The sequence below is a fragment of the Manis javanica genome, chromosome 1, assembly GCF_040802235.1.
Source record: "Manis javanica isolate MJ-LG chromosome 1, MJ_LKY, whole genome shotgun sequence".
NCBI lineage: Eukaryota > Metazoa > Chordata > Mammalia > Pholidota > Manidae > Manis > Manis javanica.
In genome coordinates this window covers 74623009-74638025 of record NC_133156.1, presented here as the reverse complement: position 1 = coordinate 74638025, position 15017 = coordinate 74623009, and the positions used below count along the sequence as shown (strand labels likewise).

At 39.0% G+C, this 15017-nt stretch overlaps 1 protein-coding gene across 9 annotated transcripts in view; it reads right to left on the bottom strand.

Moving 5' to 3' along the window:
• ERAP1 (endoplasmic reticulum aminopeptidase 1) overlaps positions 1 to 15017 on the bottom strand; it is a 45539-nt gene that overhangs the window by 10675 nt on the left and 19847 nt on the right. For all 9 annotated transcript variants that reach the window (XM_073233590.1, XM_037012140.2, XM_037012146.2 and 6 more), the window contains 8 exons: positions 11922 to 12042; positions 11032 to 11186; positions 10579 to 10692; positions 9299 to 9430; positions 6014 to 6145; positions 5764 to 5835; positions 4324 to 4478; positions 702 to 781 (listed from right to left, as the gene is read on the bottom strand). In XM_073233590.1, the coding sequence (XP_073089691.1) occupies positions 702 to 781; positions 4324 to 4478; positions 5764 to 5835; positions 6014 to 6145; positions 9299 to 9430; positions 10579 to 10692; positions 11032 to 11186; positions 11922 to 12042 (961 nt within the window). The remainder of the gene's footprint in view (positions 1 to 701; positions 782 to 4323; positions 4479 to 5763; positions 5836 to 6013; positions 6146 to 9298; positions 9431 to 10578; positions 10693 to 11031; positions 11187 to 11921; positions 12043 to 15017) is intronic.

Genomic DNA, 15017 nt, shown 5'->3' with positions numbered 1-15017 from the left:
CAATAGCCAAGAAATGGAAGCAACCTAAGTGTCCATCAGTAGATGAATGGATAAAGAAGATGTGGTACATATACACAATGGAATACTATTCAGCCATTAGAAAGAAACAAATCCTACCATTTGCAACAACATGGATGGAGCTGGAGGACATTATGCTCAGTGAAATAAGTCAAGCAGAGAAAGACAAATGCCAAATGATTTCCCTCATTTGTGGAGTATAACAATGAGGCAAAACTGAAGGAACAAAATGGCAGCAGACTCAGAGACTCCAAGAATGAACTAGTGGTTACCAAAGGGGAGGGGTGTGGGAGGGCAGGTGGGCAGGGAGGGAGAAGGAGACTGAGAGGTATTATGTTTAGTATACATGGTGTGGGGGGTCCCGGGGAGAACAGTGTAGCACAGAGAAGGGACATAGTGGATCTGTGGCAACTTGCATTGATGGACAGTGACTGCATTGGGGTATGGGTGGGGACTTGATAATATGGATAAATGTAGTAACCACATTGTTTTTTTGTGTGAAACCTTCATAAGAGTATATATCATTCAAACCTTAATAAAAAATTTAAATTAAAAAAAAAGATACAGGCTGACCTGATCCTTTTTGTTTTAATCAACATAAATAGCAAAATAAAATTAACATCTAAATCCTATGCATTTCAGTTTCTTCTTGAATTAACCTACTTATTTTTATAATAAATTACCTGTTTTTGTCTTCAGCAAAAATCTATGGACTGAGTCTGATTTGCTGGTAATGAATGTCAATGGAACATGCCACAAGTACCTTAAGAAAAAAAGGATACATTGTTTATTCATTGATTCAATTCAACAAACAGTTATTAAATCACCAATCACATGCCAGGCACAGGCTGTTTTAAGAAAGGATGATACCAAAACAGCTATAGCCAAGAGTTCAAAACATCCCCACCCTGTAGAAGCCTTCTCCAGGAACAGAAATGCTGGTGAGCACTATTTTTTCTTGCCCTGCTTTAAACTACCTGGCCTGACACTTGTGGGAGCCAGTTATGACATTCTCTAACTATCATACTAGCACCATTCACTCACCCAGCATTCCCATGCAGACCCACCCCAAACAACCAGCCTGTCCTGGAAGGAGCCCCTGCAAGGCAGCTCCTACCCTGCCACACCCTGCAGGCAGCTACAGTCAGCACCAGTGTCCCCCAAGAGTGACTTCTGTCCTGCCCCACTTGGGAGGCTGCCTCAGTCAGACTGGCAGCCTCTAAGATGACCCACCCACTGGCACATTGCAGCAGCCACTGCAGTTGGCCTCTCAGCCAGCCATGTCAGGGGCTAGCCCTACCCACCCTTGCACCTGCAGCAGTCACAGCCCAGTCACAATAGGAGGCACACCAGCCCACACAGGGGACACTCCTCAAGTGCCTGGTTCTGATGACAAGAGATTGCACTACTGGGACCCACAGTGACACTACCTTTAAGATCAGGAAACATAACTAACCTATCTAATACATAGAAAAGAGAAAAAATGAGACAGGGGAATATGTTGCAAATAAAACAAGACAAAACCTCAGAAAAAGAACTAAATGAAGTGGAAATAAGCAACCTACCTAAAAGAGTTCAAAATAATTGTTATAAATTATTATTCTCACCAGACCTGAGGGAAGTGGATGAACTCAGTGCAAACTTCAACAAAGACAGAAAATATAAAAAAGAAATCAGAGCTGAAGAATACAATAATGGAAATGAAAAATACACTAGAAGCAATCAACAGATTAGAGGATGCAGAAGAATGAATCAGTGATCTGGAAGACAGGGTAGTAGAAATCATCCAAGCTGAACAGCAAAAGGAAAAAGAAATTTTTAAAAATGAAGGTAACTTAAGGGACCTCTGGATATCAAGCATACTAACATTTGCATTATAGAGGTCCCAGAAAGATGAGAGAAAAAGAGGAGTCAGAACAATTATTACTTACTTGAAGAAATAATAGCTGAAAACTTTCCTAACCTGGGGAAGGAAACAGACATCCAGATTTAGGAAGTACATAGAGTCTCAAACAAGATGTACTCAAGGAGGCCCACACCAGACACATTATAATTAAAATGTCAAAAATTAAACATAAGGAGAGAATCTTAAAGGCAGCAAGAAAAAAGTAAATGGTTATATACAGGGGAAACTCCTTAAGGCTATCAGATGAATTTCAGCAGAAATTTTGCAGGCAAAGAGGGAATGGCACAATATATTCAAAGCACTGAAAGGAAAAACTAAGGATACTCTACTGATAAGGTTATTATTCAGAATTAAAGGAGAGATAAAGAGTTTCCATACATAAAAGATAATAGAGTTAACCACCACTAAATCAGCTTTATAAGAAATGTTAAAAGAACTTCTTAAACAGAAAAGAAAATGCCATAACAAGAAGAAAATTACAAAAAGAAAAAATTTCACGGTAAAAGCAAACATATAGTAAAGGGACTAGACCAATCACTTATAAAGGTAGTATGAAGATTAAAAGACAAAAGTTGTAAAATCAACTATAGCTATATAAATTAATTAAGGGATAAACAAAATAAACAAATAAAAAAGGGGCATTATTGCTTTAAATATAAATGGGCTAAATGCTCCAATAAAAAGGCATAAAGTAAGTGAATGAATAAAAAAAAAAGACCCATTTATATGCTGCCAACAAAAGGTGGAAATAGGAATACCTTACAATTCAGTAATTCCACTTCTGGGAATTTATACAAAGAAAATGAAAACATGACTTTGAAAAAATATATGCATCCCTATGTTTACTGAAGCATTGTCTACAATTGCCAAGCTAGAGAAGCAACCTAAATATCCATCAATAGATGAATGGATAAAGTTGTGGTGTGCACACACATACGTGTACACACACACACACAGTGGAATATCACTCAGCCATAGAAAGGATGAAATCTTACCATTTGCAACAACAGGGATGGATCTTAAGAGTATTATGCTAAGTGAAATAAGAAAAAGACAACTACCATACGGTTTCACTTATGGAATCTAAAAACACAAAAATGAACAACAAAAATAGAAAAACAGAAGCAGATACATACAGAGAACAAGCTGGTGGTTGCCAGAGGAAAGAGATGTGGAAGGATGTGAAAAAACAGATAAACAGATGAAAGAGATAAAGAGGTATAAACTTCCAGTTATAAAATAAACAAGGGTATGGAAAGTACAGCATAGGAAATATAGGCAATAATATTATAACCACATATTGACATACACTAACTTTACTTATGGTGGTAAGCATTTGGTACATAAATTTGAATCACTATGCTGTATACCTGAAACTAATATAATATTGTATGTCAACCATACCTTAAAAATAAAAAATTAAAATTAGAATTAAAAACATCCCTAGCCTGTTTTCCAGTTTTGTAAAGGGTGCTGGCTCAGGCACTATCTATCCTTGTTAGATTTCTTTGTGGAGCTAGGAATTTGGACTTAGGTGAGCCTTGACAGCCTTTATAATGCATGGCTGAATGGAGCTCATAGGACCTAATTTAAAAACTGACCACTAATAAAGGCATAAATTGACATTATGTGCCTCCTAAATCATATACTAAAAAGAACATATCACAGGAATTCTCTGGAATTCCTACCAGCTGAATCTGATGTTGAATAGCAGAAAACCCAAATTGGAGGATACTCTAAAAAATAACTGGCCTGTACTCTTTAAAAATGTCTAGGTGAAGAAAATCAAAGACTGAGGAACTGCTCCAAGAAAAAAAAAAGATTGAAGAGATGTGTGGGAATTCTTCGCACTCTTGCAACTTCTCTATAAGTCTGAAACTATTTCAGAATAAAAAAATTTTTAAACTGTGTCCATCCAGGATCAATCAAGGTGCAGCATCTCATTTCCAGCAACGTCCTTGTGTAGCATTAAGCTGACAAACAGGCTTCAGGATCTAACTCAGACCTCCAAGGAAGAGAACAGAGTCTCTCTCCGTTTGGAGGAGTCACCGAAGTGTTTACACACTCAGCTCCAGCCCAGCCCCCAGCAGTTTAGTGGCAGTTACTTAGACTGCAGCTGACTTCAAGTCAGCAACTGGAAATCACCATCCTAAGGAACTACAAAATACAAGGATGCTACAATAATTGTACAGCATCAGCTTTACTGAGATGAACCAAGGTTTAACGCCACCTTCATCCCGTTGGGAAAATGGTGGTGTGTGAGCCAGCTTCATAGGATATACATACATTTGATTGAAATATTTTAGTGCTAAAGATAAAGGACTCTTTCCTTTAGGGTTTCCTCCTGCAAGGCACACATTACCTCGCTCACAAACTGAGCTTCTCTCCCTGCACATTACCTGGTTTGGGGACCACCATCAGATCCCTTCCTGTAGTGCTCCTGCTCCATGTGCACTGTCCTCCCTCGCACGGTGATGGTTATCATGGGAAAGCCCTTCTGCAGGGTCCAGGTGTCCATCATGGTTTTCACATCAAGGCCTTCCCGTCGCCAGTGCTGGTTTACACAGAAGAAGGCAGACACGTGACCCAGTTAGACCCTAAGACAGAATCCAAGCTCGTGCTGACAGGGCTGCTACAGCTTGGCAACCTCCTCTGCCTCGTCCCTATCTCTCTCCCAGCCCCTGGCCCGCCGCCTTCCCCCGCTGCCTCCAGCCACAGCACAGCCATCAGAGCACCACCCATCCACTTTCAGTGCTTCCTCTACACGTGTATGTCTTGAGAGCAGGTGCTGTACCTGGTTCTACCAGGCATACCTTGGCCTTCGCACTGGGCGCACAGCGGGTGTGAGAACACATGAAGGTAGAGAAGGGAGAGAAAGTGGCGAGGTGTTCTCCACCTACGTAATCATGCTGGCTCTCAGACAAGCAAGATGGGAAAACATGTTCAGTCAAGTGCCTGTATTTCCAAAGTCATAACGCCAAGATGGCCAACATTCAACAGTCCTTAACTCAACAGAGGATATAGTCTTTGAAACTAAAAAAAGCTTTTAAAAGATGTTTAAGAGCTACTAAAAGGACAAAATATACTGCAGGACAAACCTAGAAACCTTAAATAAAGCCATCTCTAAACACAAAAATATGATGGATAAAATCTTAAAATTTAGATGTTGACCCTCCAGATTCCCCCTCTACTGCCTATGAAAATATTCCACAAGTCCAGATAAAGAGAGACTCAGACTGCTTTGTGACTCAGATGTTATGAATTCTTTGTAGCCTACCAGTTAAAAACATGAGTTAGATCTAAATTAAAATCCCCACTCTGCAATTTACTAATCCTAAGCCTTTGGATTTCATATTGCCATCCGTTAAAATAGGGGGAGTCATATTTCACGTGTGGGGTTTATTGTGAAGAGCAAAGGGGATACTACATAGAAGAGCTTAGCACATGACTGACACGTAGTAAGTGCCCAAGAATGCTCATGGCCATTATTTATATTTTCACAAATGAAGAGCTATAGAAATGATCCACATAGCTAGACTGATATAGACCTAATCCACCACAGAAATGTGTCATAAATTCACTGCTTTGCAGAAAGTGAAGCTGAACAAATTAGCATCAGTGAAATGTGTTACCAAAAAGGCTATGCAACTCCCTTGTGTAGAAAATTTTTAAGAAAAATTGTAAAATGCTGTCAGTCTGGAATAGCGTAAATGCAGTATTATCTAGAGTGGGAATAATATAGTCAAGGACCTCAGAAAGTTTGGCACAGAGCTCTCCTTCCAAGAATACAGAGTAAAAGAATGTGCTTAGGGATAGCATGCACAGATGTAAAAACTTACTGAGGATAAAGACGAGCGTTGACCATTAGAGCAAAAGCCGTCCATCCCTTGTGTGCCATCTGCAGGGCAAATCTAAAAGCCAAGAATAAACACATCATTCTCCGTTTCGTAGGAAACACTTATGATTCTTCTCAGAGGGATTAATATGGTGCAGGGCAGCGTGGTGGTGTTGGGGGGTGCGGGGCGGGGCGGGGAGCGTGCAAAATAAACTGTCAATCCCAAATGTAGAGATACACACGAACATACTCACACTTGCCATACTATTCCACAGGTCCTCGTTTCTTGTGTTTTTATAGCTATACTTCTGGAGATATTGCACAATACCACTTTTAAATGCATCGGCACTAAGATATTCTCTTAACATATTCAGAATACAAGCTCCCTGAAAAGACAATATAATTGTTAGTTATAACTTGGTCACAATCAAATCTACTACCTCACTTTGTCTTGGAATAATTCTTTTAAGATGCAACTACAGTAATGTGCTTAATTCTAGTGATTTGTGAAACAAGTAGGGAAATTAGGGAAAGTGGGTCAAACCCATTAGGGAAAGTGGAGGTTAAACCCAGACCCGTCTAGGCAAGGGCTGTTGCTTATGTTCAGTCCACTGGGGCCATTATTCTCCACCAGGATCCGAGCCTCCCACAAGACAAACGAACATCATCTGCCAGCGCACATTATCCAGTGGTGAGTGGCCACTGGTGATTACACACTGGACCATGGACCACCACTTGGCTTCCCTCTTGCCAGTCCAGAACAGGAGCAGGGAGAGGGAATGGTGAAGCCTGGGCAGCCTTGAGCACAGAGGACTGAGAAGGCAAAGGGTAATGGTGAGAAAGGGGCAAGAGGATCCCTGATATCCTATATTTCTGGGCTAAAACCTCCTTTCCCCTCTACTTCCATTACTGTGCAAAGTGAATCACGAACTCATATGCCCCCAGCAGCCCAACAGGTGACATAAATGAGGGAAGTAGTCCAAGGGTAAGAAAAGTACTCTTATACATGGTTTTCCCTGTGTAATTTTTCTTTTATACAACTTTCTAATTACCAAGAACTGACTGTCTGTCTGTCTGTCTGTCTGTCTCTCAACATACTACCCTGTTTTAAATCATCTTTTTCTAAGAAATTGTGATTCTCGCTTCCTAAAAAGCCCTTCTCTTTCTTCCTGGAAAGGCCAATTCTTCCTTTAACACATAACTCAAAATTTTTTCCAGGAGGTAAAGGTGGTCTCTCTCTCTCTGGCTCTAGAAGATGGTGGGGGACACTAGATAGGCAAAGCCTGGACCTCTGAATGCCTACGTGGAGTGCACATCCATGCCAATGGGGTTAGAATTTTATTTAATTTTGTTGAGATATAATTGACATGTAACATGAATTTCAGATGTATAATTTACTGTATATACTACAACACGGTAAGTCTAATTACCATCTGTCACCATAGTTATCAATTTTTTTCTTGTGATGAGGACTTACAATCTCTTTTCTTAGCGACTTTCAAATATGCAGTATAGTATTATTAACTAAAGTGAATGCTGTATATTACATCTCCATGACTTATTTTATAAATGAAAGTTTGTACTTTTTAAACCCCTTCGCCCTTTTTGCCAACCTCAGAAGCTCTGCATTCCTGCGTCTCTGGCAACCATCAATATATTCTCTAGGAGCCTTTTTCTTCTTTTAGATTCCACATGTAAGTGAGATCTTAAGGTAGGTATTTGTCTTTGCCTAGCTTAATCTCACTTAGAAGTATGCCCTCAAGTTTCATCCATGTTTCCTCAAATGGCAAGATTTCATTTTTTATGGCTAAAATTTCATTGCATGTGTGTGTACATATATATATATATATATATATATATATGTACACACACACACACACACACACCACATTTTCTTTATTTACTCACCAATGGACTTTCAGGTTGTTCCCATATCTTGGCTATTGTAAATAATGTTTCAATAAATATGGGGGTACATATATCTTTGAGTTGGTATTTATTCAGAGAAAATGAAAACACTAAGAACTGGAATTGCTGGATCTTATGGTAGTTCTATTTTTAGTACTCTGAGGAACCTCCATAGTGTTCTCCATAGTGGCTACACCAATTTACCTTCTGTGCACAAGGGTTCCCTTTTCTCCACATTCTCGCCCTTGCCAATACTTGTTATTTCTCGTGTTTTTTATTATAGTCATTTTAACAGGTGTGAGGAGATATCTCACTGTGGTTTTCATTTGCATTTTCCTGATTAGTGATATTGAGCATCTTTTCATGTACATGTTGGCTATCTGTATGTCTTCAGAAAAATATCTATTCAGATCATCTGCCCATTTAAGATTTTTTAATTATTGATTTGTATTAGTTCTTTATATATTTGGGATATTACTCCCTTATCATATATGTAGCTTATAAATATTTTCTCTCATTCCATAGGTTGCATGTTCATTGTTTATTTTGCTATACAGAAACTTTTCAGTTTAATATAGCCCTACTTGTTAATTTTAGCTTTTATTGCTTGTGATTTTGGAGTCATATACAAAAAAAAAAAAGAAAAAATTATTGCCAAAACCCATGTCAAAGAGCATTTTCCCTATGTTTTCTTCTAGCAGTTTTACAGTTTCCAGCCTTAAAGTCACTAAGCCATTTCAACTTAATTGTTTTGCAAGTAGTATAAGATAGTGGTCCATTTTCATTCTTTAACATGTAGTATTAGGAAAACTGGACAGCCACTTAGTGGCTCTCTATTCTGTTTCATTGATTTCTATGTCTGTTTTACTTCTGTTTTTATCTCCTCTGCACTATTGATTTAAACATGAATGCAAGAAATGCTTTTCTGTTTACTACAAATAAAACGTCATTTATTATTGCAATTGCAATAATACCTGACACATTCTCTGCTTCAATGAGGACAACAGAAATGGTTAGGAATGGAAGGGGAAATGGAAAAGCAGAACCTTGAGCTCACAAAGCAGCAGCCACATTTAGCTAGAGGCTAAGTTGCCAAGGGAAATAGCCCCAGTGTGACCAGAATCTTCCCTTTCCCCCATCCCTCAAGAGAAGCCAGAAATCTGGAATTTTATATAAAGTCTCCCAATTATTTAATGTTGGCAATGATTTCCAATTCTGTTATTATGCACATTATGCAGAATGCTTTGCAGTTCAGCAACACAAACTTTTTCTGAAGGCACTGAAAAGTAAGCTATTCATGAGCAATAATTTTTGCCTGGTACAAAGTTGATGATCTATCAAGACTTACTTGTTAGGGATAGCATGCACAGATGTAAAAAGAGCTTCTCTAGGCCATGCATTCAACTTATGACAGAGTAAATTAAGAACTGACCATAATACAATCTATAAGATTACAGGCTAAAATGAAAATTAGGCCCTAAAGAGTTAACTCCAGCCAGAACAGGTCAAAAGAAAAGGCACTCGATCGGGGTTGTTCTTATGAAGGGAAACAACCCCACAACTCTATAATCTCTCCACCTCAGTTTTTATAAATTTAGTGTCCTCACTGTATCCTTATAATCCATTTTTACCTTTTCATAAGAAACATCATCAAATAACTCCTGAATCTGAGCAGGATTCTCTGCAACTGTGGACACAGGGTGTGAAGAATTTAATGCATCTATCTCCATCACATTAAAACACTTGCCAAAGAAATAATCCTCCTATTGAGACAGAAAGACAACATCAACCTCTGATTAACATTTAGATGAAAATTATGAAACAAAGAAAGTTTGATCTGAGGTTTATACTGCAAATTTATGGACCAAGCTATTCCTCATTTGTAGAATATACAAAATAAAAATAGAACTACTATCTTCTAAAAAGCAACCAAGAAATAATGATCTTAGGTAAACATTTTAGATTTTGTTCATCTTAATACTTAAAATACTTAAAAATAGAACCACTATGCTTACAGTCAAACAGGCCAAAACAAGAAATTAAAATGTATACTGATTTCAACATTTCCAACCAGCTACACTATTTAAAGCAAAGCAATTTAACTTTAGAACCATATAGTGAAACCAAAAAAAAAATGGAAAACAAATTCTAACAATAATGTGATTTATTAGGGCACATTACCCAATAAAATCTGCATACATAATCATTTATATTATTTAAGATTAGATGGAAATATAGGAAAATATTTATGATCCATTGTAATTACATATTCATTATAATTATAACCATATATAGTGTACAGATAGTGAAATGGGAAATTAATATACATAAGTGAAAACTAAAGTAGGTAAAAGTTTTGCTTTTGTTTGTTTTATATAAAGTAAGTTTCTTTTACTGCATGTGATTATCAGAAGTTAAACACACAATTTTAAAAATGAACATGTAGACATTCCAAAGCATCAAGTTTATGACCCATGAGCCTAGGTTCCTATACAAATAAATATGCAGTTACCTTAAGAATAGTTGCTTTGATTTGGCAAATAGGGTCCTATTGAAATAATTGTAATCTGTACCTAAGGTGCCTCCACTGAGCACCCCGAAGGTTGGTGAAATGATAAGGAACAGATAAGCTATCATTATTTCTGTTTCTTTGACATGAAGGGAGGACAAAATTCAACACTTAATTTCATAACAACCATATTTGGAAATAAGCAATACTGTTTGGAAATAAGTTCTATGATAGACCTTTAAAGTTCATTAGCATTTTGGAAAATTGAATCATGTCTGAACTCCCAGGGAAGTTGTTAATCTTTCTATGACTCCTATAATCAAAGATCAGTAAATATTTTCCACTAACATTGAACAATAGGTTAATCTAAAATGTGAAAAAATAAAAAATAATCATTCTTACAACTTTCAGTTCTGGATGAGTCACACTGACAGACACAAACTCCATAAACTTGGCAAATCCTTCATTTAGCCAAATATCATTCCACCATTCCATAGTGACAAGGTTCCCAAACCACTGAAGGGAAAACATCAGGTTATTCATACATTTCTACAGAGACTGGGTTCTCTACACAGCCATAAACATAAGGCATTCAGAAGGAAATACTTTATATGAGTAACATCAATATATGAATGTTAAGATGTATAGAACTAATATTTTATCAAAGTAAAAAGAAAAACCTTTCAATATGCATTATAAAACATGGTATCTAATGCTTCAAAAACTTTTGCTGTGGGAAAAAAGTAAAACTAAATACAATTCGTATATCAATATCAATAGCCTCATATGTCCCACAAAAGCACTATTGATGTGGTTTAACTACAATTTTTAAAAGGTGTGTCTGAGCTTGTATACCTGGTGGGCGAGTTCATGGGACACAACCAGTGTGATGTGAAGCTTATCTGATGCAGAAGACTTTTCTGCATCAAACAACAGAGCAGATTCCCTGTATGTTGTCAGTCCCCAGTTTTCCATAGCACCAGACTGAAAGTCAGGAATAGCAGCAAGATCTTGAAAAGGAAGCAAACATATTACCATCTCTAAGCTACACACTGCTCAAACACGTTAGCCTTTAGAATGTATGTGTATAGGATTCAAGAAAAGCTAAGCTGCCTTGCAAAAGCATGGAATTCTAGACTGGGAGAACCTTTTGCAATGGAGAAAAAGGGGCTCAGTGACTCATTCAGTCACTTTACTGCTGCACAACAAAGTCAAACTTTGGTCTCAGGCATTCGCAACTCCATTTCTAACTTTCTCACAAGGAGTTTGGGGACTGAAAATTATCTGCCTGACTTTGGATACCCAAGACCCCCCATACACCTAAAATAGTTTAAAGGGCACAGCTAAGAAAGAAAATGCACATTTTCTTATGCTGTATAAATTTATACTTTCAAACAAATTGATTGAGCTCCCTCTATGTTTTTACCAAATATGTGCCAATAAGAAAAAAACATAGCCTCTGCCTTTTGCTGTCTGCCCACTAGGACAGTTGGGTTTTTCTTTAATATCAGAAGGCAAAATTATCCCAATGCCACAGGAACCTTATGTAGATCTGCTTTTACTATCATTAAAGTTCATTATATAGATTGAGGGTAAGAAGATCCACCTGATGATTGACACCTGCCAGAGTTTTTAATGACTTGAAGGGCAACTGAGAAAATCACATGGATGCCAATTAGGAAGATATAATTTATAGCTTGGGTCATTAAATGACACAATTTGAGATATCTGTGCAAAATCTCTACCTTGTTTGGGTAAGGGATATGGAATGCTGAAATAATCCTCATAAAATTCCAGAAGAGTCACTGCAGCATCCAGTGCATAATTGGCCTGATTTATCTTGTAGGGCACAGCATACACAGAAACCTGCAGAGAAAGGTACAAAATAGTTATCTAATGCTGTAGTGCCTTCTCTCCACAAGTGTATAGAAGACTGACATTAACGGCTTCATATTGCGGGATATGGGTGCTAATAACAAAGCAGACAATTGGAGGTTCTATTTCTTGTATTAATGCTGGCTTTCCCCGATCAACTACACTTCTGAAAACAACTACAAATGCTGGATGACATATACAAAAATGTCTTTTCATGTGTTTTCATGATAGAGCAAAAAAGAAAACTTAGATGCCCCAAACTGAGTGACAGTAGGACCCTCAGAAGTCAGCAGAATACTGCAGCCAACTTTTGTCCTGAAGAAACAAGCCCTACACAGACAGATTTGAGCTTTGGTTTTCACAGCCTTGAAGGACTCAGGGAACAGAAGACCAAGTCCAGAGCCTGACTGAGGCAGGAAGTCCAACAGGAGAGGCATCCCTGCAAAAAGCTGAACCCTAAAGGACCATGCCCTTACTGGAAACTAGAAATAACCACACCCTTCCTCAAGGAGACTGCAAGAATTAAAAAAATACCTTATTCCAATCTTGCTACTGTATGAGGACAGTGGGGGGCCTCCTCACATAATCTGTAGTTACAGCTAACCTTCATGCTTTTTAGCAGCTGAACTCACAATAACCAAAAACCTGAAGCCAATAATTTAATTCAGATTGGTCCTCAGGCTAGGAAATGTTCCCAGCCACCTGACAGAAGAAAACACAAATTCTCTCTGGAGGAACCCACCTTCAACTCAGATAATATAATTTCACAGATATATAATTCACAGCATTCACAAAGGAATAAGACACTGTGAGCAAGAGCCAGCAGAAACAACAAAATGCAGAACCAGACACAAAGACTTCTGATATGACAATTACCATCACAGAATACAAAATGTTTGTGTTTAAAGAAATAAAAGGAGTAAAAATATTTGTATGTAAAAGGGGTTCTGAGGCCCAATTCCAATGCAGGGTAAAGGGTTCCCCACAACACCAAGCAATTCTCCAACACCAGCTGGGTGTCCTACAATTCAATTGTGATATCATCTACCCAGAGACAGCATCAGACTCCACAGGTTGAGTCCAGTCCAACAGAACTGTCCCCCCTACTGGGTTATCACCTGTGCTTCTGACCAGCAGGCTATAGATCAGAGGTTCCAACAACCCTTCCTTGGGTTTGATGAATTTGCTAGAGTGGCTCACAGAACTCAGAGAAACATTTTATTTACCATAAGAGGATATAACTCAGGAACTGCCAGACAGAAAAGATGCATAGGGCAAGGTTAGGGGAAAGGGCATGGAGCTTCCATGCCCTCTCAAGGCACACCACACTCCAGTTCTAGCTGTTCCCAACCTGGAAGCTTTCCAAACCTATCCTTTCAGGTTTTTCAGAGGCTTTGTTACACAGGCATGATTAATTAAATCATTAGCACTTGGTGACTGAACTCAATATCCAACCAGTCTCCCATCCCTGGAGGTCTGGTGGGGTGGGACTGAAAGTTCTAACTCTCCAGTACTGTGGTTGATTTCCTGGCAACCAGCCTCTATCCTTAGGTTACCAGGGCCTTTCCAGAGGTCACCTCATTGACATAACAAGAGACACCTTTATATCTCTCATCATTTTGGAGATTCCTAGCAGTTTTGTTGCTCCATGCCAGGAACTGAGAAAAAAAACGAATATGTATTTCTTATTGTAAATCACACACAGTATGGAAGAGACATTATAGAATCATTCATAAAGGATTCACAAAAGAGGTCATATCAATGGGTGAGTGTTTTTGCTGACAGTTTATCTGCTGAATTTAGATTGTTCTCTACATTGGAAGTCTCAAGAATCACCTACAAATCCCCAGGTAAAAAGAGATTTCCATAAGAATTAAAGCCTCAACACTAAGAACAAAAGGCAATTCAGCAAAGAAGCCCTAACACTCCAGGCCCAGTGAAAACCAGCACAAATATATGAGGTATCTTCAAACAAAGTGTCCACTCCTCCTCTCCAAAAAAATACATTTGCATTCAGAGTCATAGCATACAGTTGCACAGGTTGTTCACTACACAATCGTACCCAGAAAGGGGCAAATGCTCCTTGAAACAGTATCTTTTTCTCCAACATTCCAGTATTCCTGACCCAAATGCTCTCCCCAGAGCCACTTAATACTCCAATCAGACTGCTCTATCTTAAATCCTTCTGCAGAAATCTCCTGCTCTGAGAGTCATTCACTTCCAAACTGCAGAAATATACAGCCATTAGCAACCTTAGAAACCACTGTACAATCCAGTCCAATTGATACATTTTTAAGTATAAACTAAGTTCCAAAGGGAGCAGGGCCTTGGTCAGAAAGCCAGCGCTGGAGCCAGAAGCATGATCCAGTCCAGGCCAAGGCTCTCCACACATTTATGTTGTTAGAGCTGTTAAGCTGAAAGACAAACACAAGAGGGGTGGTGTGGATAAAATGAGAGGTCCTGTGGCCAGGATTCTCACCTGGCTGTGGTGGACTAGCTCACAGCACACCTGTGGGCAACACATGGCTGTTGACTATAAAAAGAGCTCCACCAAGTACTCTGGACGCAACATGGTGGCACGGCTGCAAGGCTGCAGGAGAGCAGAGCAGAGGCTGGAGTGGTGGCAGCACCGAGCACAGAGGCCCAGAGGACGGCTGTGTGGGACGACTGTGTGGACAGAGGGGCCCAGAGGCAGAGACAAGCTTGCTGCATGCAGACTCACTCTGAGTAAATGGGATTTTAGTGACTGACCTGCCACCTGGAAATAAAGTTGGGTATAACCCTTTACCCCAAGAACATTTTGCTGTCGATTTCTTTGGTCACACTGAATCCATAGTGAACTTGCCTGGGGCTGAAACCCATTGGCAAGACAATTGGCATAGTCAGAAGGATTCACTGTTGATCAAGGAAAAAGACAGGCTGCCCTTATGGGAGCGGTGCTTCAGCGGGCTGCCCCTGTGAATGGG